Source organism: Daucus carota, chromosome 7 (assembly GCF_001625215.2).
Source record: "Daucus carota subsp. sativus chromosome 7, DH1 v3.0, whole genome shotgun sequence".
NCBI lineage: Eukaryota > Viridiplantae > Streptophyta > Magnoliopsida > Apiales > Apiaceae > Daucus > Daucus carota.
Window position 1 is genome coordinate 2,616,274 of NC_030387.2, and position 25,411 is coordinate 2,641,684.

General features: G+C 34.3%; 1 protein-coding gene and 3 long non-coding RNA genes across 5 annotated transcripts; 2 read left to right on the top strand and 2 right to left on the bottom strand.

Moving 5' to 3' along the window:
- The first annotated feature begins 4,302 nt into the window (after positions 1–4,302).
- Positions 4,303–5,891, top strand: LOC135147748 (uncharacterized). The gene is made up of 3 exons (XR_010285533.1): positions 4,303–4,412; positions 4,521–4,606; positions 4,967–5,891. It is a non-coding gene; the product is annotated as an uncharacterized LOC135147748 (long non-coding RNA).
- An 11,179-nt stretch (positions 5,892–17,070) lies between these two features.
- Positions 17,071–20,108, bottom strand: LOC135147737 (uncharacterized). Its single transcript, XR_010285523.1, has 3 exons — positions 19,053–20,108; positions 18,206–18,268; positions 17,071–17,331 (listed from the first exon to the last, which is right to left on the bottom strand). It is a non-coding gene; the product is annotated as an uncharacterized LOC135147737 (long non-coding RNA).
- A 1,145-nt stretch (positions 20,109–21,253) lies between these two features.
- On the bottom strand, positions 21,254–22,589 carry LOC108195242 (uncharacterized). Its single transcript, XR_010285524.1, has 2 exons — positions 22,341–22,589; positions 21,254–22,194 (listed from the first exon to the last, which is right to left on the bottom strand). It is a non-coding gene; the product is annotated as an uncharacterized LOC108195242 (long non-coding RNA).
- On the top strand, positions 22,194–25,133 carry LOC108195435 (uncharacterized). Of its 2 annotated transcripts, XM_017362399.2 has the most exons (4): positions 22,194–23,053; positions 23,258–24,211; positions 24,320–24,369; positions 24,511–25,133. In XM_017362399.2, exons 3-4 carry the CDS (start codon positions 24,362–24,364, stop codon positions 25,124–25,126), a joined length of 624 nt encoding a protein of 207 aa, XP_017217888.1. In that variant the 5' UTR covers positions 22,194–23,053; positions 23,258–24,211; positions 24,320–24,361; the 3' UTR covers positions 25,127–25,133. The 2 variants fall into 2 exon arrangements, with proteins under 2 accessions (XP_017217888.1, XP_017217887.1); XM_017362398.2 differs by having other exon boundaries at positions 23,258–24,369.
- The last annotated feature ends 278 nt before the right edge of the window (positions 25,134–25,411 follow it).

Below are 25,411 nucleotides of genomic sequence, written 5' to 3' on the forward strand. Positions count from 1 at the left end.
AATCGTTGATATTATTGATTAATAATATAATCTCTTACCAGTTGGTAGGGGACCAGGACGTAGACCATTAGGGTTAGGGGTCGAACCTGGCTAAAATTCTTGGTGTTGCTAGCATACTGCTTTACATTATCTGCATTGCATTTATCTTATTAGCAGGCTAACAGTTTACTCTGAAAATTAACAGCAGGCTGTCTTTGACAGATTAATTATTCGGTAACTTATAAAAATCGGGTATATTAGCCATAACACCTATTCACCCCCCCTCTAGGTGTGTAATTTCATCCTTCGACTCTACATGATAGAGATCAGCTTTAGAGAGCTTCATATGCAAGACATCTGAAACTTGTTCTTTGTCTGCATTAGTTAGCAAAATTATCTGTCAGAATCAGTCAAGTTGTTGTTAGCACTAATTTAGTGGTATATTGGTTATTTATATCAGGGATGTCACTGTTAGGAGGAGGTGCAGTGGTTTAGCTTTGAAAAATTTTCTGGAACTTTCAGAATTTGTTCTCTCCATTGGGTGAAAGCAAGTTGTTGCAATTCCAAGTAATAACATCATTTCCTGGAAGAGTTAAGACCATGTTCTGGATCAGTTGAGAAATCGAGAAAAGATATCCCATGTTACAAAATTCACAAGTCATGTCCAAAAAATAGAGCTAAAAGAATGCCTTCACATATCATTTATTAACGTCGGATAATTTAAAAGAAAAATGTGTTTCTGTTTTGGTCTAAAACGTTAGATCCAAGGAAAAGATAATAATAATAACAACCTTTGCACATAGGGTGTTTTGAGTGTTTTGGATTATAAAATAATAAATAGTTGTCTGGTACCTTCTCAAATACTCTGCTTAAGGCATTTTCATCAAATTTTTGACGGGACCAACACCTCAAAAATCTCGCTCAGAATTAATAAATTATAATTCTAACAAGTTTTAAAACTTAAAACTCGGTATAATATGTACAAATTTTAATTTTATTTATAAAATCAAGATCTGCATCTCAATTCAGATTTATATTAAAAAAATTATTATCTTAGAATTTCTTTATTGATAAAAAAAGAAAAAAGATAATTGTGAAATGATAAAAATGTCCAAACGAATAAACACAAATTATGTAAAGATTCACTTATTTTATATATATATATATATATATATATATATATATATATATATATATATATATATATATATATATTAGTTTATAATTTATTTTAAATATTTTAATTATTGAATCATTGAATATTTATTAGTTATTTTGTCATAAATGCAAAATATTTTAATATTTATTATTATTACTATGATATGGAATTATGTTAGAATAATATGTGTTTTAAAAGTGAAACAGAATTTTAAATATTTTTATTGGGGTGTGTTAAATATGTTTTTAATTAAATTATGAATAAATTGTTAATAGCGAAACACATCAAAAAATTAATTAAAAGTTTAGACCAAAAAATATATATTGAAATATGGAGTAAAGTTCTATGGAGACCACTTTATTTGGAGACCGTGGAGACCACTTATGTTCTGCAAGTAAAATATTGCATAAAAACATTACAAAACTCATAATTTTGCAAATCAAAATACTGCAGAATACATTATTTTGTGAAGAAATATCACCAATTCATTAAAATTATTGATGAACATCTATGTTTAATAAGTAGAATGTGTATGTTCTGCAAATTGAACAAATGTTCTGCAAACTAAACATATTCCGCAGGATAAAATATTATATAATATTCTACATGCAAAACATACATGATATTCAAGATTTTAAATGATTTAATGATCTTTGTACAACATGATTTGCAAAATTATGAGTTTTTCAATATATTATGCATATTTTACTTGCAGAACATAAACGGTCTCCACGGTCTCCAAAAAAATTGGTCTCCGTAGAACTTTACTCTTGAAATATGATGTAATTATAAAAAAAAAATTATTATGACATGTATTAAATGAAGAATAATACATTAAGAAGGTTTTACATCAACCAAATATTTAATATTTCATTCGTAATAGTCCTAATATCACTCGTGCGAAATACAGACAAGTTACAAAATTTAAAAGTTCTTATATGTAATTAATATTTAACATTTATTTTTCTTCTTTTATATGAGAAAGATAATATATCCAAGTTTGATCAATTATCCGTATCTAAATTTAGTACAGATAATATAATAAACATAAAATTAGTATTTTGATAGTTAAGTAAGATTATGTAAAATAAGTATAATTGAATCTTAAAGTTAAAATTTTTTAAACAAATAATCAAAGTATATAACAATATATAATATTTAGTATTTATCTATAAGTATAAAATATATTTTTTGTTTATTCAAACAAAATATAGCCAGATCATATAATTTGTCGTCGTACAAAATTTGGTTTGGTTTGGTGATTTATTTTATAACTTCAAGTCTGCTATACGTGTTTCCATCATTTCAAATTAGGGTTTTGAGAATTAGGGTTTTGAGAGTCGACTCCCAAAACTAGCCGTCACTTCTCCATTCTTCACCTTCATTCTCTTCATCCACCAAATGCTTTTCGCTCTCTCATCTTCTCCATTATTTACCAGTTTTTGTTTTTCAATAAAATCGAGTGTTGCTTAAACCTCGAAGATTTCAATCGAGTTTCATTCTCGGATCTATTTCGGATTTGAGCTTGGGTTTGATTGTTTTATGAATAAATTAGATTTTTTGAAATTAAAGGTCCGATTGTGTTTTCCCGTCTCGCCTTTTGGCGTATTGATTTAGTACCCAATTTTTGGGTGATTCTGCGTTGTTATGTTTGGGGTTGTTATGTCTTTCTGTGTTATCATTTATCAATGAGAATGATTGGGATGGAGTTTTGGAAGATCTGGCTTGTCGCATCATTAATATTTTTGTCATGTCTATAGCTGGCACCCGGCATGTAGATAGCTGGGGTATGCTTGTTCGGTGGCGATCGCATGTGCTCACCTTTCACAAATTATAGTTGTTCATTATTCGAGGACTCTTATTCCTCATTGCTTAGTTTTTACAACTGAGTCGCCTGAACACCGCAACAGCCATGGAACTATTGTGAAGGTCAATTGTGAAGCTACCATTTTTGGGATTGATGTAGGCTGGATTACTCGAGAAGCCTTTGTATTCATTTTCAGTTTCAAGAATCCTTGGATTCAGTGTGTTAAGCAGTCTGGAAACAATGCGGCTATTTGTTTAGCTCGTTTTATTGTTTATCAACCTGATTGCATTGTCATTTGGGGATTTGTCCCGACTACACTTGTTTTAATTTAATGGAATGAATTTGCATTTTGTCAAAAAAAAAAAAATCTGCTATACGTAGAGTTCTCGTAATCTTACATCTCTAAACAGTTTGATATACTACAAGATAAAAAGTCCGCCATTATTCTTTCAAATATAATTTATAATTGGTTAAAAAATAAAAATAGAAAATTTACTATCATTAGTATATATTACTATTATATAAAAATTATTAATAGATGCATAACTTATAAATACATTTGGTCTTATGTCTTCTACTCCAAAATAATAATATATTTTTTTATAAACATAAAAAATAAAAAAATAAAAAAATAAAAAAAAATTATAATTAGTTAAAAAAAAGGAAAAAACTATATACTCCCCCGTGCATCACACAGGTTCAAGGTTATAACACATATAATTAGTTAAAAAAAAAGGAAATAAAACTAATATCAATAACATAGTAACATATAAAAATTAAAACCACCATTAATAACATATATAAACCGCTCGTGCTTTCCACGTGTTTAAGGCTAGTAGTTATTAAATCACCATTAAAATAAAAATTATTTTGTAAGTTTTGCATAGGCTCTACAAGTACAGAGTGGCGGCCCGAACAAGAGTTTTAACTTAATTTACATGGAAAAAGGAAAGATGTCGGACGAGGACGAGATTATGGAGGAAGGGTTTGGTGTTGATTCAGGAAATAAACTGAAAGGAACTGGTGAATCAGCAGGAGCGAATCATGATGATATTAAACAGGTGTATCCTAAAATTAGAGATCGCACACCTTATGATGAATACAAGATTTCATTGTCTACAGAATTTATTTTCAATGTACCTCATATCGCCCGCTTTCTTGACTTTGCTGTGGACTTGGAGGTCTTCCCTCCCTCGCTCGCCCTCCCTCTCCCCTCTCTCCCCATCTATATTTTTGATTATTTTTACATTATTTATTTTGGAGAGAAGTGATGTGTTGACTTCAATTACCAAAATGTTTAAAATTTAGATTTTTGTGTTTTGCATGATTTGGTAATACTTATTGAATATTTTGTAATACTATCATTGCAGAGAGAAAACATCAATAAGCTAAAACATAAAATTAAAACCGAAGGCCAGTTGGAGATCGAATAGTGCACTAAAGCGTTGGGTGAATTGATCATAGCAGGTAAAAATTGTGCACCCTCTTTATTTTTCTATCGGTTAATACTTTGTTTTTCTATCTGTTAATTGATCGCACCATCAAAATCTGTTCTTGGAAATTTTTGTCGAACAGATGCCAGGTTGGCTATTTTCTTAGAAGAGCAATTTTTAGAACTTCTTGTTGACTTTCTCCCTGCTGAACAAAATCAAGTGCTTCAGGTATATTGTCTCCATTGCCACCTTACTTCAAATGTTATTTGGATTAATTTGTATCCTAACATGCTTGTGGAATGAATTTCAATTATCGACAAGTCAATGTTGTTAACATTTTCATACCTGTTGTTGGTTATTCGGATAATAGGGAAATTATAATTAGATATATTAAAGTTTCCGTTGTTGGTTATTCGGATAATAGGGAAATTGTAATTAGATATATTAAAGTTTCGATCATTGTGAGGCTTTCCACTCCAAAGATTTTAACTTAATGGTGCAGGTAAACCAATTAAGCAAATTTACTTTCTCTCTTTTTTCTTTTTCTTTTTTTTTACAGTGAATTACTGATATTTTTTCACTTTGTAGGCTCTCTGGTTATTACGCAGTATCGTTTCCTCATCATCCTAAAATTAAGATCATGATTGAAGAAACTTTGGAGAGTATAGTTCATTTCTTCAGTGAACACTTTCATGATAATCAGGTGTCATGTAGTGAGGACTCTATTGATTACAAGGTGTTACGCGGCGGGAGTGTGACTTTGGCAGCTGTTTGTCAAGTGCATCCACAACTTCCTCTTGATAAGGTTAGTTATTTTTAATTGATAATTCTAACAGCTTTATAAATTAATTTATAAACAAATCTTTTTCGGTATTAACTTTAGCCATTGGCAGTTAGAGTTGGCTCTTAAGCTATTCGAAAGGTTTTTCGATATGAAAATTATGAAATTGTGTCAAAGCATGCAAATGATTTTCTGATCTGTGTGATGGAAGTAAAAGGGGTGGTAGTTGATTGTGATTACCTCAACTATGTTGTTGAGTGACTCATTGTGCTGATTGAGTAAGTTTATCGAGTATAATTCACTCCTGTTTAACTTTAAAGAAATGAAAACTGGGTTCATATTTAATTTATTTATTTGTGTTACTGTTCACTATCACGTGTCAATATCATTCTTAGACTTAAAGCTAGGGGCAGATCCTGCTAGGGGCAAGAAGGTCAGTCGATCCCCGTTAAATTTTTGTCCTTAATTTTACATAATTATATAATGTTGTGCAACGGTAAAATATTATATAATATAACTATTAAATTTTTGTTTTCTATGTTATCATTATGGTATTGAACATTGTAATCAAAATAGACATGACTTATTTATATTGTGCAACGGTAAATAATTACATAATATGAATATTAAAATTTTGTTTTCTGTGTTATCATTCCAATTAATAATCAGTAAAAAATATTATATACGACTTCTCTTACTTTTGGAACTGGATCCGCCACTGTTTAAAGCAATATGAAGCATTGTAAGATGGGGCAGTGATGATGATATTCAGGTATGATAACGTGATAAGTGCAATATGTTGTATTTAACAACTCTGATTTGTAATATTGATAAGGAGGGATTGTGGAGCCTTGAGTGTTTGTTAGACGAAGATGATAAGTACTATGTCATGGACCCTGCTGGATACTTTCAAACATAATTGTCAGACATCAAAACCATATAATCCTTGTTAATTTCAGTGTAGTCTTAATTTCTGTTTATAACTTTGTGTCTATTATATATGATTTCTGCTTAAAGTTGTATTGGATAAGGCCGTAATCAAACACAAGTGTATTGACTCCCTGGTCGGCGTTATCAAAAACCATAAGTTGGCAGTTGTGAAGGAGGAGGCTACATGGGCAATTTTAAATGTCATCCGTGGTGCTAGCATCAATCAGATCCAGTAAGTTGTAGTATGAACACTAATTTCCTAATATTAATCCATATTTATTTAAGAGTGACATGGTTCCAATTTGCTACAGATGCTTGATGGATAGTGTTAAACCTGTGTGAGATTTGTTGAACGAACTTAGCCATTTTCAAACTATTAGTGCTTGTTTAGAAAATTTTATCAACAAGGAATCAATAAACGCGACTTGCATTGATGAGATGGTAAATGATGTTTGATTTGCTGATGCTTTTGAAGGGTTTGTTGATGATCTTGAAGGGTTGCCAGAATTAAAAAGACTCATTGCTATTGACAATGTTGAAAATTATGATGAACATCATATTTCAAGAAGTGACGGAGATTAGGTGGACCAAATTAGATCAATTCTTTATAACTACCATGTTGTATGAAGTGAATGCTTTTTTTAACTTTTTGGGTTAAATGAATATTTATACTAAAAACGTGCGTTTTAAATTACTATTTGTACCGGATAAACACTATTTTGATTTATTGATTGTACTGATTGAGTTTCACCCGGATAATCATTTTTGTGATATGTTCTCTAGTATCCTTGTACTTCCACCGCCGACCCCCTTTTTTCTATGTTTACAGTTTAAGGAAGACATTGCACAGCTTACTCAAATAAAATACAGTTATGGTAAACTATATAACAGTTCTTATTAATATTGCGACGTCACTGAGCTAAACGTTATTACTATATTTCCCTTATGATTCATAACTATTTTATGATTTTGAAGGTGAGAATCATGGTAAATTTGGAATCATGTAAAAAGGTATTACCGTTGAATTGTATTAGTTGAATCATGTAAAAAGGTATTACCGTTGAATTGCATAGCAATAGAAGAAATTAGTTGAGTTTGTGGATCAAGGGTCTTTCCTTTGGTGCATACAAGTCTTGATGTTGGTTTGTTACTAATTACACATTTGGTAGTTGAGAGTGTGTGATTTGATTATTGCTGACATTGACTTCATTAAGGCTATGATTAGGGGTGAGCGAAACCGAATCGGAACCGAAAAACTGAACCGAGCCGTGTAAATTCGGTTTGGTTCAGTTCTAATTTTCTGAAAATTCGGTCCATTCGGTCCGGTCCAGACCGAATGGACCGAAATAAGTCGGTCCGGTCCGTAAAAAAATATTTCGGTCCGGACCAAATAGCCCGAATAGTTCAAAATAAATATAATTTTAATTTTAATTTATATTATATATATCTTATATGGTATAATTATAATATCTAATTGTAAATTTAATTATATCTATCTTTAATAAATTGGGGGTGATTAATTAATATGAAAATTATAAAATAAATCATGAATTTTAGTTTTCTTTTTAATAAAAAATTTTATTTTTAAAATAATTTCGGTTCTTTTGATCCGGACCGAACCGAATTATTTCGGTTCGGTCAGGTTCGGTCCATTATAAAACTTCGGTCCGGTCCGGAAAAAATTCAAATTCGGTTCTCAGTCTATTTTCTCTTAAAATTGACACTTTGAATGAACTACTGTATTTCTTGTGTTTTGACCACTGTGCCTTTAGTTATTTGATCCTGGAAAAGTGACTATTTTAGTTTTTTTCTGCCGCCAGTTATTTTGTGAAACCACTGGTGTTGGAATGTGAAGGGAGTAAGGGTGATCAGGAAAAACGCCCAGACCGCATAAACCGTCCGCATGACATCAAACCGCACCACAAAACGCGGTTTCTAATTTTCGTGGTGCGGTTGTGGTTTGAATTTTTCATAAACCGCGCGGTGCGGTGCGGGTTACGGTTTAACATATTACTAGCGCGGTTTAAACCGCACCGCAATATTATAATATATATAAATATATTAGTTATTGTCAATAAAATAATATTATATATGTATGTATATTATTTATAATTATGTTATGTATATATTTTTCAAATCTCTTCAAATAATAGTTAATTATTAGTTTATAAATCTCGGATGACTATTATACCAAATTTTTATGAAATGATTATATTATTACAATATGTCTTTTAGTACTCATTATTATTATTATATTTATACTTTTGTTTCTATTATTTTAGCAGTTGTTGTAGTTCTAAAATGATAAAAATCATATATATTCAATTTAAAAAAGTTTGTATTGTTACTATATATTTAAATTTTATTCTTGATTGCAACTAAAAATATTTACTTTAAGCATACAAACCGCACAAGCCGCACCACACCGCATTTTTGTGGTGTGGTTTATGCGGTTTTTATGCTGGCGCGGTGTGGTTGCGGTTTGAATTTCATCCAAATCGTATACACGGTTTGGTTCGCGGTTTTTAGATAAAAACCGCACCGTCCACACCGTGATCACCCCTAGAAAGGAGCAATAATTATAAATCTCCCCTAGTGAATTATTTTTAGTCCTTATTGCTAATATTTAATAAAATTTGAATGCTTTTATATATATACACAGAATGTGCCTCAAGTGCACAGGTTAGCCACTTCGTTGATAATACATGAGCACGCGTTTGGACCACATCAAAAAATCTTCATAAATGGACATCAAATCCCCTAGATTAGCCACAAACTGATCACTTATACATTTAATGTAACACCCTTGTACCATATAATCATTTTCATGCAATTCTAGCAAAATCATGTAATTTAATAGTATTATGAAATATCTTTTCCTGTATAAGTGGATAATATAACCATCAGCTATTGCTTGGCTATACCTTGATCTTCACCAGGCTATAAAATCTCAACTACTTCAACAACATTTACCAAGCAACATAAAATTTCAATACATTTCCATCATCCATATTCACCACACATATTCAGAATTTAAACATAAATTTATCTTCGTGATTTCTTGCACACTTGATAAGTCTAGAGTACATAAACACAATCTCTCAAACTACATATATGTGCATCGGCTGATGGAGGAGTCTGGAGCATCCTGTTGGACCACCGTCTCTTAGGCACCATCTACAATCTCCACTGAGCACTCATACAAAACACACTACTAACTATTCATATCCTGGAAAAATTGAGCGATTTCCATGAGTCGCAACTCAATGAATATACATCAACTTTAGTTTTTAAGAGATACTGAGATTGTCTGAAAATAACTTGTAGCGTCTTTGAAAAATCTTCCAGAAAATAAAAGAAAGTAAGGTTCTCGAAACAATTGTAAGAAAATATTCATTTTAATATATATTCCCTGTTCGTATATATGAGAGCAATTAATATCTTTCATTCATAATATTATCATCATCCCAAATTACACCAAGATATAACATCATCACATATATATATTTTACTTAATCATAAATCACTGACATATGTTAATCATATATGCCATGAAAGTATGAACTTGTATCTATGCATGCATGCATCTCTGTTTCTCTTTCTTTTGCTATTGTGAACAGTTCACTGTATAATGCCCGTGTTTCCACATGTCCTCAAAGGATCCATGTGTGTCTGGCCAGCTCCGTCTATGTCCGACTATGGAAATCGGCTCCGTCTATGTCCGACACAAGTCGGCCCCGTCTATGGCTGACATATAGTCTGCTCCGTAATTACCCGTAGGTTCCATATATAAAGGTGGCCATTACACAAGTGACTGTCACTTTGACTTTTTAATTTATCACTATCAAATGAATGTAGGGTGTGCATATGACCTGTTCTATATGCAGACTCTATGTTAATGTATCGTTCGTGAAATCACAGGTCAATACACATTCCATATATACATGTACCTTGATATATCATCACACTACACTGACATCAAAGAACTTCAGTCATGTATAGAATCACATAGTCAAATCAATATTCTAATATATCACTTTCAGCATATAAAAGCACGTAATTCACATATCACATAGATATAAGTAGTGTTGATGTATACTCACCTTACTTCAGCAACTCAATCACAACTTCCTGTCCTTAAGGTCCTTCTGCACCTTTCTGTGCACCTATAAAGGACATAATTAATCATTAAGATCCTTTATAACTCTATATCATAGTTTGTGTATGTGTTACCTACCCTTAAAGTCCCTTCTAATTACTCTTATTGTTAATCCTTTCATTTTAAAGAGATCTGGTACTAACTGTTTCTCGTCTCACGTATTGTTACTATTTACATCTTTAGGTTCCGACATTTTTCACTTATAAACCATTCGAGTTTTTATCACGAAACCAACTCATATACCTCCCAATTTGTCCCTAGTATTTACTCAAATTATTCCATGATTTATATCATCTTTGAACTAACCGAATTGTAACCTCAAAGTTCATTTTCTTACGGAAACTAAGATTCTGCGCGTCCTGTACTAAAATGGCCATAATTTCTAAACCGTAAATCCGTTTTGCATGATTCAAGCGCTCACGCGATCTACTAATCAAGATCTATCCAACCATATAAAGTAACTTCATAAATTCGAAGTGAAGACTCACAGGTGAACAGTAACAGTAGCTGTCTCTTGTAAATCGGCCAGCATAACGGCTATAATCTTAACGTTTCCGTGGTTAAACTCATGTTATAGGCTTACCCAAGCAATTATATCAACTTAATATCATCATACTCTATATACCCAGCCTTGTTGTTCCATACACAAGTCAAGAACTTTCATCTTACAAGCTTCCACAACAAACCCATCATGTAGCTAACTTAATACTTATAGAATTATGTAAGTATAAACAAGCTATAATCGAAGCCATTTATGAACATGTTATTGCAGAGGAAATCAAGAACCTTACCACTCAAATCGCAGCCCTTGTCAAGCTCTTCGAAACAAGCTATAGAACGTCAAAATCCGAGCTAGGAATCTTTTTCTATGAATTTTCTTCTCCTCCCTGTTTTATAGTTCTTCCACTTCGAATTTCTTCATTAAAATGGATGAACTCTACAATTTTCATTATGTTAACTGAATGTTTATCTAGTTATTCAGGCGGTGAAATGCTTGCTTGACACGTGGCAACATTTAATTTGCCAACGGTATGTCCAGAGACTTCATGGATTCATTTAAGGCTTATTCATTTTAATCTAATCATTTTCTTGAAATCTTAAATTAAATCTCACTATTCTTGATCTCGTTGACGAATTCCAACGATATAATAATTCCTAATATATTATTTGGGAATTTTTGACTGTAAAATGAGCTCATTTGGAGTCCGAAAATATTTCACTTTTTCTTAGGGATGTATCGGTCTGATATTTTTCCACTGATCCCTGTTCACTCTTAATCTCGAGATTTTTCTTCAAACTCAATATAGGAATGTTCTAGAGACTCCAAAGATCATAAACGTACTAACCTTCTCTTCAGTATTCCTTCCGAAATTCCGCTGGTTTAGTTTAAAGGTCATTTTGCAGTCCGGAAATCTTGGGTATCCGGCTCCTTTATTCCTTTTCATTTTAACTTCCTTGAGCTTCGTAAAATTTCCGAAAATTCATAAATGAGTTCCACAATTTATTTAGATACTCTAGGAAAATTCTTGGCTCATTTTGTGTCTTTTCTATTTTCACCTATTTTCTAATAACTGGATTTTATAATCACAGTTCGGTGCAAAATCATACAATTCTGACCGTACTTCTGTTCACTATTTCTCCGCTCTGGTAATTTATAAAATATCTAAAAATTATTCTGAGACTTTTATTTTTACCCCTTCATGTCCTTTCTCCTTTATAGGGTCACCTTACTATTCGCAAATTCCTTATAAATCCTAAAACAAAATATTTTTGTTAAATCTAAAAATCCCGAAAACTATTTTAATACATTCAAAAGTATTATATAAGCATTTGTTTGGGACCAGGGTGTGACAACTCTTCCCCCCTTTAAAGAATTTTGTCCTCAAAATTCAAAAATGTACCTGGATTGTCGAATAGGTGAGGGTACTTGCTTCTCATATGCTCCTCTGTCTCCCATGTGGCTTCTTCCACTGCGTGGTTTCTCCATAGTACTTTGACTAGCGGTATTTCTCTATTCCTCAGTTGTTTGGTCTTGTGCCCTATTATCTTGACAGGTTCTTCAATGTAACTCAAATTGTCATTGATTTCTATCCCGGGGTCCTTCAAAACGTGTGTAGGATCTGACCTATATCTTCGTAACATGCTTACATGAAATACATCATGGATTTGAGAAAGTTCTGGGGGCAATGCTAATCTATAGGCAAGTGGTCCTATCTTCTCAATTATTTCATATGGTCCAATATACCTAGGACTCAACTTCCCTTTATTGCTGAATCTCATCACCCCTTTCCATGGCGATACTTTCAGAAATACTTTATCACCTACTTGATATTCCATCTCTCTTCTATTTTGGTCCACATAACTTTTCTGTCGATCTTGGGTAGCCTTCAGCTTTGCTTTTACAATGTTTACCTTATCTACTGCATTCTGGACAAGTTCTGGCCCTTCTAAAATGATAGTACCTTCTTTATCCCAGTACAAGGGACTTCTGCACTTCCGTCCATACAAGGCTTCATAAGGTGCCATTCCAATACTGCTATGGAAATGATTGTTGTAGGCGAATTCCATCAAAGCAATATATTCATCCCATGAGCCTTTAAACTCAATCACACACGCTCTTAACATTTCCTCTAACGTTTGAATGGTTCTTTCAGATTGCCCATCAGTCTGAGGATGAAAGGCTGTACTAAAATTCAATCTTGTACCCATTGCTTCTTGTAAACTTTTCCAAAATCTAGAAGTAAATCTTGGATCTCTATCTGAAACAATGGATATTGGTACTCCATGTAATCGTACAATCTCATTCACATACCTTTGAGCTAAATGATCTAGTGTGCAACCCCAACGTATTGGTAGAAAATGAGCTGATTTGGTAAGTCGATCAACAATGATCCATATTGCATCATTTCCCTTCCTTGTCTTGGGTAAATTTGTTACAAAATCCATAGTGATCTTTTCCCACTTCCACTCAGGAATCGACAACGGATGTAACTTCCCAGCTGGAGCTTGATGTTCCACTTTCACTTGTTGACACGTTAAACATTTGGCTGTAAACTCTGCCACATCTCTTTTCATTCCAGACCACCAATAATGAGATTTCATCGTATTATACATTTTTGTTGCTCCGGGATGCATGGCATATGGAGCATTATGAGCTTCATCTAGAATTTCTCGTCTTAAGTCTTCGTCATTTGGAACACAAATTCTGTTTCCTAACATTAAAGTATCCTCATATAACGTGAACTGATTTTCTTGACCTTGTCTTACTCTCTCGACTGCGTCTCTTAATTTAGGATCATTTATTTGTGCCTTCTGAATCCTTTCCTTCAACACCGGTCGGATATTTAGTGTAGCCAATAAAACTCCACAGGTGTCAACCTCTAACCCAATATTCATCTTTCTTAATTCAACTAAAGATGGGAACGTCGATCCTTGAAGATTTGCTACGCTACTACATTTCCGACTTAAAGCGTCTGCCACTATATTGGCCTTTCCTGGGTGATATTCTAACGTACAATCATAATCCTTTAAAAGTTCCACCCATCTTCTCTGTCTCATATTCAACTCTTTCTGACTCATTAAATACTTTAGACTCTTATGGTCTGTAGAAATCTGAAATGTCTCCCCGTATAAGTAATGCCTCCAAATTTTCAATGCAAAAACAATTGCTGCCAATTCTAGATCATGTACAGGATATGACTTTTCATGCGGTCTGAGCTGTCTTGAAGCATAAGCTATAACTTTTCCATATTGCATAAGGACACATCCTAAGCCTTGTTGTGACGCATCACTATATACTACAAAACCACCTTGTCCTGATGGTGTAGTCAACACTGGAGCGGATGTCAATCTTCGCTTTAATTCATCAAAACTTTGTTGAGCTTCTTCAGTCCATTGAAAAGGAACATTCTTTCTGAGTAATTTGGTCATTGGTCCGGCAATCTTAGAAAATCCTTCAACAAAACGTCTGTAATAACCAGCCATTCCTAGGAAACTCCTCACTTCTGTAACATTCTTGGGTACTTCCCAATTCCATATAGCCTCTATTTTCTTTGGGTCCACTTCAATTCCTTTACTAGAAATAACATGTCCTAGGAATACGACATGGTCCAACCAAAACTCACATTTACTCAGCTTAGCATATAATTGGTTTTCTCTTAAGATTTGTAAAGCTATTCTTAAATGCTCTTCATGCTCAGATTTACTCTTTGAATATACCAATATGTCATCGATGAATACTATAACAAATTTATCCAGAAAAGGTTGAAACACTTTGTTCATAAGTGCCATAAACACAGCTGGAGCATTTGTTAACCCAAACGGCATAACTAGAAATTCAAAGTGACCATATCTAGTTCGGAAAGCAGTCTTTGGGATATCTTCCTTGGCAATCTTCAATTGATGATATCCTGATCTCAAATCAATCTTTGAAAACACTTGAGCCCCTTGTAATTGATCAAAGAAGTCATCTATTCTTGGTAATGGATATTTGTTCTTAACCGTGACTTGATTTAATTTTCGATAATCGATACATAGCCTCATAGTTCCATCCTTCTTTTTGACAAATAATACTGGCGCTCCCCATGGTGAAACACTTGGGCGGATAAAACCTTTTTCCAATAATTCTATCAACTGCTTCTTTAACTCTTTTAACTCTACGGGTGCCATTCGGTAAGGAGGAATAGAAATAGGGGTACTACCAGGAACCGTCTCAATACTAAACTCTATGTCTCTATCCGGCGGCATTCCTGGCAAATCATCTGGAAACACATCTGGGAATTCTCGAACTATTGGAATAGTTTCAAGTTTAGTTGAGTTAGTGTTCGGGTCTACCACGTGTGCTAAATACGCTTCACAGCCCTTTCTAATCATCTTAAAAGCACTCATAGCCGAAATTAAACAACTAAATATCATCCTATATTCTCCTTGAAATACGACTCTCCCTTGTCCTGGTGACTCGATCGTAACTTCTTTAGCGTAACAATCAACTTTAGCATGATGTCTTGTCAACCAATCCATGCCTAGTATGATATCAAACTCTTGAAAAGGCAATACTATCAAGTCTGCTTTTAATTCCGTATTTCCTATTTTGATAGGACAGTCTCTATATATTTGATCTACTACTTCCACTTCTCCTAGTGGTGTATGAACATTTACTTTGAGATCTAGTATTTCATGACTTCTATGCAAGTGAGATGTCATTTTAGATGATATGAATGAATGTGTTGAACCAGGGTCGATAAGAGCATACGCATCTAATTGATATAAGAGAACTTTACCCGTTATAACCTCAGGTGCAACTTCTGCCTCTCCTCTCGTTAATGCAAAAACTCGTGCCTGGGTTGGTGGATTTGAACTTTGAGCCTGTGATCTTCCAATGCCTCCCCCAGTGCTACCTGTACCCTTCTTGCCTCTACCTCTTCCAAAAGATGTACCAACTCCTTTCACTTCTACATTCTGAACACTTGGTTCAGATACAGCCTGTATATTTTCCCTTTTGTTGGGACAGTCTCTAATGAAATGGCCTTGTTCCCCACACAAATAACATCCTCCCGTTTGAGCTCTACATTGCCCAAAATGTTGCCTTCCGCAAGTTTGACATGTAGGCTTCACCTGTACATTTGAACCTCGGCTAAGAGTTGGATTTGATCGAGGGTTATTCAATCTCCCGCCTTGAGTACCAGAAAAACCTCCTCTTGTAATAGATTTAGTGGGTGCACTAACATTTGGACGCTTCTTAGGCCTTCCACCAGCCTCTCCAGCAAATCTTGTTTCTTCTCTCTTTGACTTTGAGAAGAAAGCAGGCTTCTCTTTAATCAAGCGTTCAGCTCGAATCGCTGCAGCCCTCAAATCTGTATAACTCCTAAGTTCTCCAATAGTAATTTTACTCCTGATCTCATACTTGAGACCTTCCTCAAAACGTCTACATTTGTCCCTCTCAGTTGCCACCATTGATGAGGCATATCGGGACAATTGGGTGAACTTGACTTCGTACTCAGCTACCGTCATATTTCCTTGCTTCAAATTCAAGAACTCTCTTTGTTTCTCATCCCTATAGATCTCTGGCATATACTTATCTTTAAACTCTCGCTGAAAATCATCCCAAGTAAGTTTTGGTGGTTGAGCATCTGAGTCAGGAATAGTCTCCCACCAATCATAAGCATCATCTTGGAGTAAGGATACTGCATAATCAAACTTCTCTTCGTCTTCACAATGCATCATATTAAACACTCTCTTTGTCCTTTTTAACCATGACTCAGCTTCAGTTGGATCTACAGTACCGTAGAAATCAGTCGCCCCTAGTTTCCTAAGTTCTTTATAATTCCGTTTAACTGGTGCATTCCTACGAACAACTTGGGGTTGTGACATAGCTTGCTGCTCAGGTACTGGCCTTTCTACTTCTACAGTGGCCTCATGCCTAGATTCGTGTAGAATAGGTATAGTTTCCTCGTGTCTAGACTCATGTGGAGTATGGGATCCACTACCAGATGGTTGGTGGTCAGCTGGACTCCTTTGTGCAGCCTGTTCATTGGATGCTCCTTCCATTGCCTTCTGCACATATAAACATATCTTAGATACTATATCACTCACAAACCCTAACCGTACTTCTATGCCCTAGAGGTCATATCCCTGCTCTGATACCAACTAAATGTAACACCCTTGTACCATATAATCATTTTCATGCAATTCTAGCAAAATCATGTAATTTAATAGTATTATGAAATATCTTTTCCTGTATAAGTGGATAATATAACCATCAGCTATTGCTTGGCTATACCTTGATCTTCACCAGGCTATAAAATCTCAACTACTTCAACAACATTTACCAAGCAACATAAAATTTCAATACATTTCCATCATCCATATTCACCACACATATTCAGAATTTAAACATAAATTTATCTTCGTGATTTCTTGCACACTTGATAAGTCTAGAGTACATAAACACAATCTCTCAAACTACATATATGTGCATCGGCTGATGGAGGAGTCTGGAGCATCCTGTTGGACCACCGTCTCTTAGGCACCATCTACAATCTCCACTGAGCACTCATACAAAACACACTACTAACTATTCATATCCTGGAAAAATTGAGCGATTTCCATGAGTCGCAACTCAATGAATATACATCAACTTTAGTTTTTAAGAGATACTGAGATTGTCTGAAAATAACTTGTAGCGTCTTTGAAAAATCTTCCAGAAAATAAAAGAAAGTAAGGTTCTCGAAACAATTGTAAGAAAATATTCATTTTAATATATATTCCCTGTTCGTATATATGAGAGCAATTAATATCTTTCATTCATAATATTATCATCATCCCAAATTACACCAAGATATAACATCATCACATATATATATTTTACTTAATCATAAATCACTGACATATGTTAATCATATATGCCATGAAAGTATGAACTTGTATCTATGCATGCATGCATCTCTGTTTCTCTTTCTTTTGCTATTGTGAACAGTTCACTGTATAATGCCCGTGTTTCCACATGTCCTCAAAGGATCCATGTGTGTCTGGCCAGCTCCGTCTATGTCCGACTATGGAAATCGGCTCCGTCTATGTCCGACACAAGTCGGCCCCGTCTATGGCTGACATATAGTCTGCTCCGTAATTACCCGTAGGTTCCATATATAAAGGTGGCCATTACACAAGTGACTGTCACTTTGACTTTTTAATTTATCACTATCAAATGAATGTAGGGTGTGCATATGACCTGTTCTATATGCAGACTCTATGTTAATGTATCGTTCGTGAAATCACAGGTCAATACACATTCCATATATACATGTACCTTGATATATCATCACACTACACTGACATCAAAGAACTTCAGTCATGTATAGAATCACATAGTCAAATCAATATTCTAATATATCACTTTCAGCATATAAAAGCACGTAATTCACATATCACATAGATATAAGTAGTGTTGATGTATACTCACCTTACTTCAGCAACTCAATCACAACTTCCTGTCCTTAAGGTCCTTCTGCACCTTTCTGTGCACCTATAAAGGACATAATTAATCATTAAGATCCTTTATAACTCTATATCATAGTTTGTGTATGTGTTACCTACCCTTAAAGTCCCTTCTAATTACTCTTATTGTTAATCCTTTCATTTTAAAGAGATCTGGTACTAACTGTTTCTCGTCTCACGTATTGTTACTATTTACATCTTTAGGTTCCGACATTTTTCACTTATAAACCATTCGAGTTTTTATCACGAAACCAACTCATATACCTCCCAATTTGTCCCTAGTATTTACTCAAATTATTCCATGATTTATATCATCTTTGAACTAACCGAATTGTAACCTCAAAGTTCATTTTCTTACGGAAACTAAGATTCTGCGCGTCCTGTACTAAAATGGCCATAATTTCTAAACCGTAAATCCGTTTTGCATGATTCAAGCGCTCACGCGATCTACTAATCAAGATCTATCCAACCATATAAAGTAACTTCATAAATTCGAAGTGAAGACTCACAGGTGAACAGTAACAGTAGCTGTCTCTTGTAAATCGGCCAGCATAACGGCTATAATCTTAACGTTTCCGTGGTTAAACTCATGTTATAGGCTTACCCAAGCAATTATATCAACTTAATATCATCATACTCTATATACCCAGCCTTGTTGTTCCATACACAAGTCAAGAACTTTCATCTTACAAGCTTCCACAACAAACCCATCATGTAGCTAACTTAATACTTATAGAATTATGTAAGTATAAACAAGCTATAATCGAAGCCATTTATGAACATGTTATTGCAGAGGAAATCAAGAACCTTACCACTCAAATCGCAGCCCTTGTCAAGCTCTTCGAAACAAGCTATAGAACGTCAAAATCCGAGCTAGGAATCTTTTTCTATGAATTTTCTTCTCCTCCCTGTTTTATAGTTCTTCCACTTCGAATTTCTTCATTAAAATGGATGAACTCTACAATTTTCATTATGTTAACTGAATGTTTATCTAGTTATTCAGGCGGTGAAATGCTTGCTTGACACGTGGCAACATTTAATTTGCCAACGGTATGTCCAGAGACTTCATGGATTCATTTAAGGCTTATTCATTTTAATCTAATCATTTTCTTGAAATCTTAAATTAAATCTCACTATTCTTGATCTCGTTGACGAATTCCAACGATATAATAATTCCTAATATATTATTTGGGAATTTTTGACTGTAAAATGAGCTCATTTGGAGTCCGAAAATATTTCACTTTTTCTTAGGGATGTATCGGTCTGATATTTTTCCACTGATCCCTGTTCACTCTTAATCTCGAGATTTTTCTTCAAACTCAATATAGGAATGTTCTAGAGACTCCAAAGATCATAAACGTACTAACCTTCTCTTCAGTATTCCTTCCGAAATTCCGCTGGTTTAGTTTAAAGGTCATTTTGCAGTCCGGAAATCTTGGGTATCCGGCTCCTTTATTCCTTTTCATTTTAACTTCCTTGAGCTTCGTAAAATTTCCGAAAATTCATAAATGAGTTCCACAATTTATTTAGATACTCTAGGAAAATTCTTGGCTCATTTTGTGTCTTTTCTATTTTCACCTATTTTCTAATAACTGGATTTTATAATCACAGTTCGGTGCAAAATCATACAATTCTGACCGTACTTCTGTTCACTATTTCTCCGCTCTGGTAATTTATAAAATATCTAAAAATTATTCTGAGACTTTTATTTTTACCCCTTCATGTCCTTTCTCCTTTATAGGGTCACCTTACTATTCGCAAATTCCTTATAAATCCTAAAACAAAATATTTTTGTTAAATCTAAAAATCCCGAAAACTATTTTAATACATTCAAAAGTATTATATAAGCATTTGTTTGGGACCAGGGTGTGACATTTAATGTTGTACATGTGTTCTCCTACTTGGTTTTTCCTAGCATCTATATTGTCAGTATCTAAGTGTATGTGAACCACATCTGCTTAGTTTCTAATCAAACTGAATTTGCATATCTTGAATCAGAATATATCATGCTTGAAAACGATACCTTCAAAATATCATTAATATCTTTCTTTACTTGATCTCCTTTAGTTCTCTGTGCAGATTGCACAACAGTGTTGCAACTTCTTATCTCAATCATCTGCAAATGTATATATCTCCTATACCAATTGGAAATCCCTTTAGGTGTAGACAGTTATCTAACTTTAAGTGCTCATGAATTGGAAATTGCTCATTGTAGGTACTCCAGTGGACAATTCTCATGAACTTAAATGCCAAATCTTTGAGGCCACCATCATTAGTTTCCCATCGTTCACTGTGGAATGCTTCACTGTAATTTGAGAATTTCCAGGACTAGACTAGACAACTGGTGTAAGCTTCTTTAGTGTTACGGGAAACATACTTGGCCTAGACAACTCCCTGTATGATAACCTGTTATCAAAGGGAATATCCGACTTCATGTCGTTTTGCAAACTCAAATTTTCTAGATGTTGTAATTTGTCTAGATTTAAGATCTTCAACAATTTGGAGGACAAGTTCAATTAAAAAAAATTCCTCTAGGTGCAGACATTCATCTAATGTTTACAACTCCTATACCAATAAAAAAATTCCTCTAGGTGCCGAGTGCAGACATTCATCCAACTTTAAGTACATGTACATTCTGATGTAAGCTTCTTTAGTGTTACAGGAAACATACTTAACATCGTAGACCCTACTCGTTCATTCAAGTAACCAGGTGCTACTTTCTCCAAATTATTTCCCTCGACCTCCAAGTTGCTCTCAGCTGATAAAGTTTTAATAAAATCCTCAGCCATCAAGCATTCCATCTTCCTGCTAAGTTCCTTTTATTATATATCTATTTAAGTTTTCCGATCCTGTTAACTTTGTTATCTACTATCATCTCGTTATTGTCTAATTCTCTCATCATTCTCTATATCACACCTATTAGTTTCATGTATCCTCGTAACATAACCACAACATATCAATGCATTCTTTTTCTTTCTAATATAATTACTTATTCAGCAAAAAAACAAAGAGAGAAACATAAACACATCAATCTTTAGGCAACAACATAAATGATTTAATATTTAGCAAATAAAAACATAAACGATTCAGCATTCCCTTGCAATATTAGCAGAACTAACATATCTATAGTTGCATATCTCTCTTACTTTTCCAGTTAATTTCAACTTCAATCAGACATTGATTGCCAAAGGGTATACTTCGAACAGTCCTGGAACTTGTTTCCCCTTGTGTAACTTCAATTCGCTCATTGTGTTCAACTAGTTTACCGCCTCCATCATCACATAATCCGAATTGCAGAATTAGCTCAGATCCGAATGGCACACCTACCACACTTCTCGACAACGCTAAGTCATTATCTCCATTTCCAGGTTTCACCTCAAGTTTCTCATCCTCATCCTTGAAGAAAAGTATGCTTGAATACGCAGGGGCCTTTATTGCACTTGTCCTAGCAGCTACGACACCATAGAGGCCAAATGCAGACACCACATTGCATATCTTAACTTTCACACGCGCTTCGACTGCGTTTTTGAATAATGCATATAAAATCGAGAAACTTCTGGTGCCATCATATGTTACAAAGCTTCTCTTCAGAGGAACAGAAAGGTCCTTTGAGCCTAGGCGATGGTTGTGAATACTGATCGTACAGATGTCACCAAAAAGGAAAAGACACAGCGAAAGATCGGGCACGAAACCAACAGATGCTTTAGGACCGCTCAGTAAAATATGATCCCTAGTTTTAATACATGGTTGAATCATCATAGTTGCTTTTTTGTCGAGTTCCTCATGCTCTTCAGCATTAAATAGTTTAATATATAATTCTTGGGCGTCAAATTCGTCTAGACTCTTATCTTTGTATAAAAATTGAAAGCCAGTTTTCATATCACACACCATGATTGCACCACGCAAACGATCTTCAGGACCATAGTAAGTTACCCTATATACTTCTGCTATGTCCTTGCAAACATAAAACATACGATTTTCAATACTGGTGCTAGCATATGATTATATACGAAATTAATTTAAAAAGATTAAAAAAAACATACACACATACATACATAACAGCTCATAAATCAAATATGAATGAGATCCATAGAACATACCATCTGATTCAAGATTTGGAACCCTAGTTCTATGCGGCCCCTTTTCTTATTTGCTCAGGAAAATAGATGGTCGCCTCTTTGGTCAAGTCTACTAAGGACCTGTTTGGGAGTTAGCTGTTAGCTGTAACTGATTGAATTAGCTGTTTTGACTAGTTGATTGAAATTAGCTGTTTTGGAAGAAAGTGTTTGGTAAATAGCTGATTGAATTAGCTGTTTGTATTTTACCCAAACACATTGCCAATCATCTAATTGAAAAATCTGCTCCTATTAGCTTTTTCAAAATTAGCTTTTTAGATCTAAAAAGCTATTTTAATAAGCTAACTACCAAACACTATCATTAGCTTTTTCATTTGGTCAAACATCTAATTTGATCCAAAAAAGTAATTTCATGTCAAAAAGCTAACTTCCAAACACCCCCTAAATCTAAACTTAAAATCCAAATCTTACATTTTTATTGTTGTAATAATAATATAATAAATAAAAAAAATAAATAATATTATTATATTAAAATTGAAACGTTAATAATTTTATTGGTCATTTGAGTTTTGGTCCAACTTATGATGAAAATTATTAGATATACTTATTCAGGATTAGAAATCGCCGAGCAAACACCCGATACGGATCTGAAGCAACATGAACAAACACCCGATTTGGATCTGCAGCAACATGAACAAACACCCGAATCGTGTCGGCCGCGACATATGAATCTGGAGGTATGCAAGCAATACATGTTTTGTTTTCATTTTGGTTAACTTAGTTTTTTGGTGAAAAAAAAGTACATTGTGTATTTGTTTCCTTCTCGTTTTGTATTTTCATATATAGAGCTGTTTGTGTAGAAAATAATATTGGTTGGTATTTCTCCTAGATGTTTTAGTACATACATACATGTCTTACTGCTAACTTTAGAATTTCAGCAGAGTTCCAAGCTCAATCGGTCTTCTCCCCCAACGTTCACAGGCGACTATTCGAAACCGGAACCTGGTAAACCCTATGATCATGGTAGGGCAGCACCTTTGTTCTACTTGAGCTCTGTTCGCATAGAAAGCAACCAATTCAAAGGGTTCAATTCTGATTAAAATTTATGGCACTATCGTACTCATTGATGATCATGGCAACGAATTGTATATCTATGATTGCAAGCATCGTCATGATGCAACGACTCATATTTTAGATCCTGCAACACCCTCATGTCTAATCCTTGAAAACTTTCAACCTTGTGGCGTATCAAGTAAATTTTGTTTGTTATTTCAAGTCAAAAGAAGACTGCCTGGTGCTGCTAAGAAGGATATTGTAATCTTTGATGATTACACGTATATAGATTGCACTAAGGAAGTTCCTTAGGATATACCACAATCTAGGGTCTTTGGCGACGGTCAATCTATTATTACTGTGACTTACACAATATTCAAGTGTGCACTTTTAGCTGAGGCGGGTATTGTAGTTGAAAAAACTGGCGAAAATGATGAAAGTGGTGTTGCTACAATTACTGGTCGCATATTTGCACAAACTAGGGGATTGAATAAAGATATGTCACCTCATGTCCGTACCCTCCTTGCTGCATCAAGTGAAAAGTTCAAGTGTGGAAATTATATTCCACTGTCTACATTGGTTGTGCCAGCATATTCTGAACTTGAATTTCACGGCCTACTAAATGTTAACGGGGATGATTTAATTTGTGATTTGATTTTTGAACCCGTCACTACAGAGAACTTATTTCATGAGAAACAAATTGGCCGTAGACCATTTCGGTGTATTGGTTGCAGGGCACTACAAGCCTTATGGAAGCTAATATACATGAATACTATGCTAAAGAAAGTGAAACACCCTTTACAGCTCAGAGGCCGACAAGCAAAATCCTTAGAACTAACAATGTCTGTGCATGCATTTTCGTTTTCTGGCTTTACCTTTGCTTTTTCTTTCTTTTTTTCTTTAATTCTAATTTTCATTTTAAATTGACCGACTTTGGTTTCCTGTTGAAGGCACATTATATTTAACCAGGTGTGAGACAATACTTTGTGGACATGAAATGGTAAGCGGCTCTCTCCTGTCAAAAAGGATTTACATTGATCATTTATATAGTTAACTCTACCTCGTTCTGTTTAGAGGCAGTCTTGGTTGTGGTACAGTTCTTGATGAAAGATAATTGTGGAACTAACTCTTGATTTTTCAGGGACATAAATGATTTTCAACCTGAACTTTTGGAGATTTTCTCAATTTTTGTTCGTGCTTATGATCAGGGAGATTCTGAATTCAGTCTCAGAGGAAAAGTGAAGTGTTTCGATTGCAGAGAACGTCTATATATCTTTGATTCAGACACCAGAGGAGTCTCCACTTCAAATAACATTGTAAAGCTAGTTCCTGATCTGGGTCGTGGTTTTGTCGGTCCACATTTGGGGATAGTAACAGAGCTGACGGATAATCAAGGCCGTGAGATCAGCTTTGGGCGTTTTACATATAATTACATAAAATTGTCGTTTGAGGTAGTGAGTAACTTTGAATCTGGTGGTGCTGCTGGTTGTGAAGTTCATGGGAGTATCAATACTTCGTATAGCAACTTCAATTACTCTACTCATTATGCGAAGAAGTATTACCGAAGTACGCTGTTTGAAAAACAAAAGTCTGATGCTGTGATGCTTGCTGGTGGTGAGAAAATACCTTTGTCAAAATCCGTAGTTTTGACCACTGTGCTTTTTACATTTGATCTTGGAAAAGTGAATAAATTAGTTTTTCTCTGCCACCAGTTATTCTGTGTAAAACAATGGTGTGAAATGCGAAAGGAGCAATAATTATAAATTTCTCGTAGTGAATTATTTTTAGTCCTTGTTGAACTTTTCTTAGAATCAACTACTACATAAAGAGGCATTTAATTTCATTAGGGATGGAGGAAGTACTTTTCTGTTTGATTATTCAAGTTGTAACTATGAGTATAATTCTCATTGTGATGTGATTAAATGGGCTTGACTAATTTTTGTCTAAAACTCAGCAAGTAAAGACTATCGCTCGAATGAGGATGCCTAAAAAATACTGTTAATTACCGCTAATTCAGTGATTAAGAATCCAAAACTTTGATC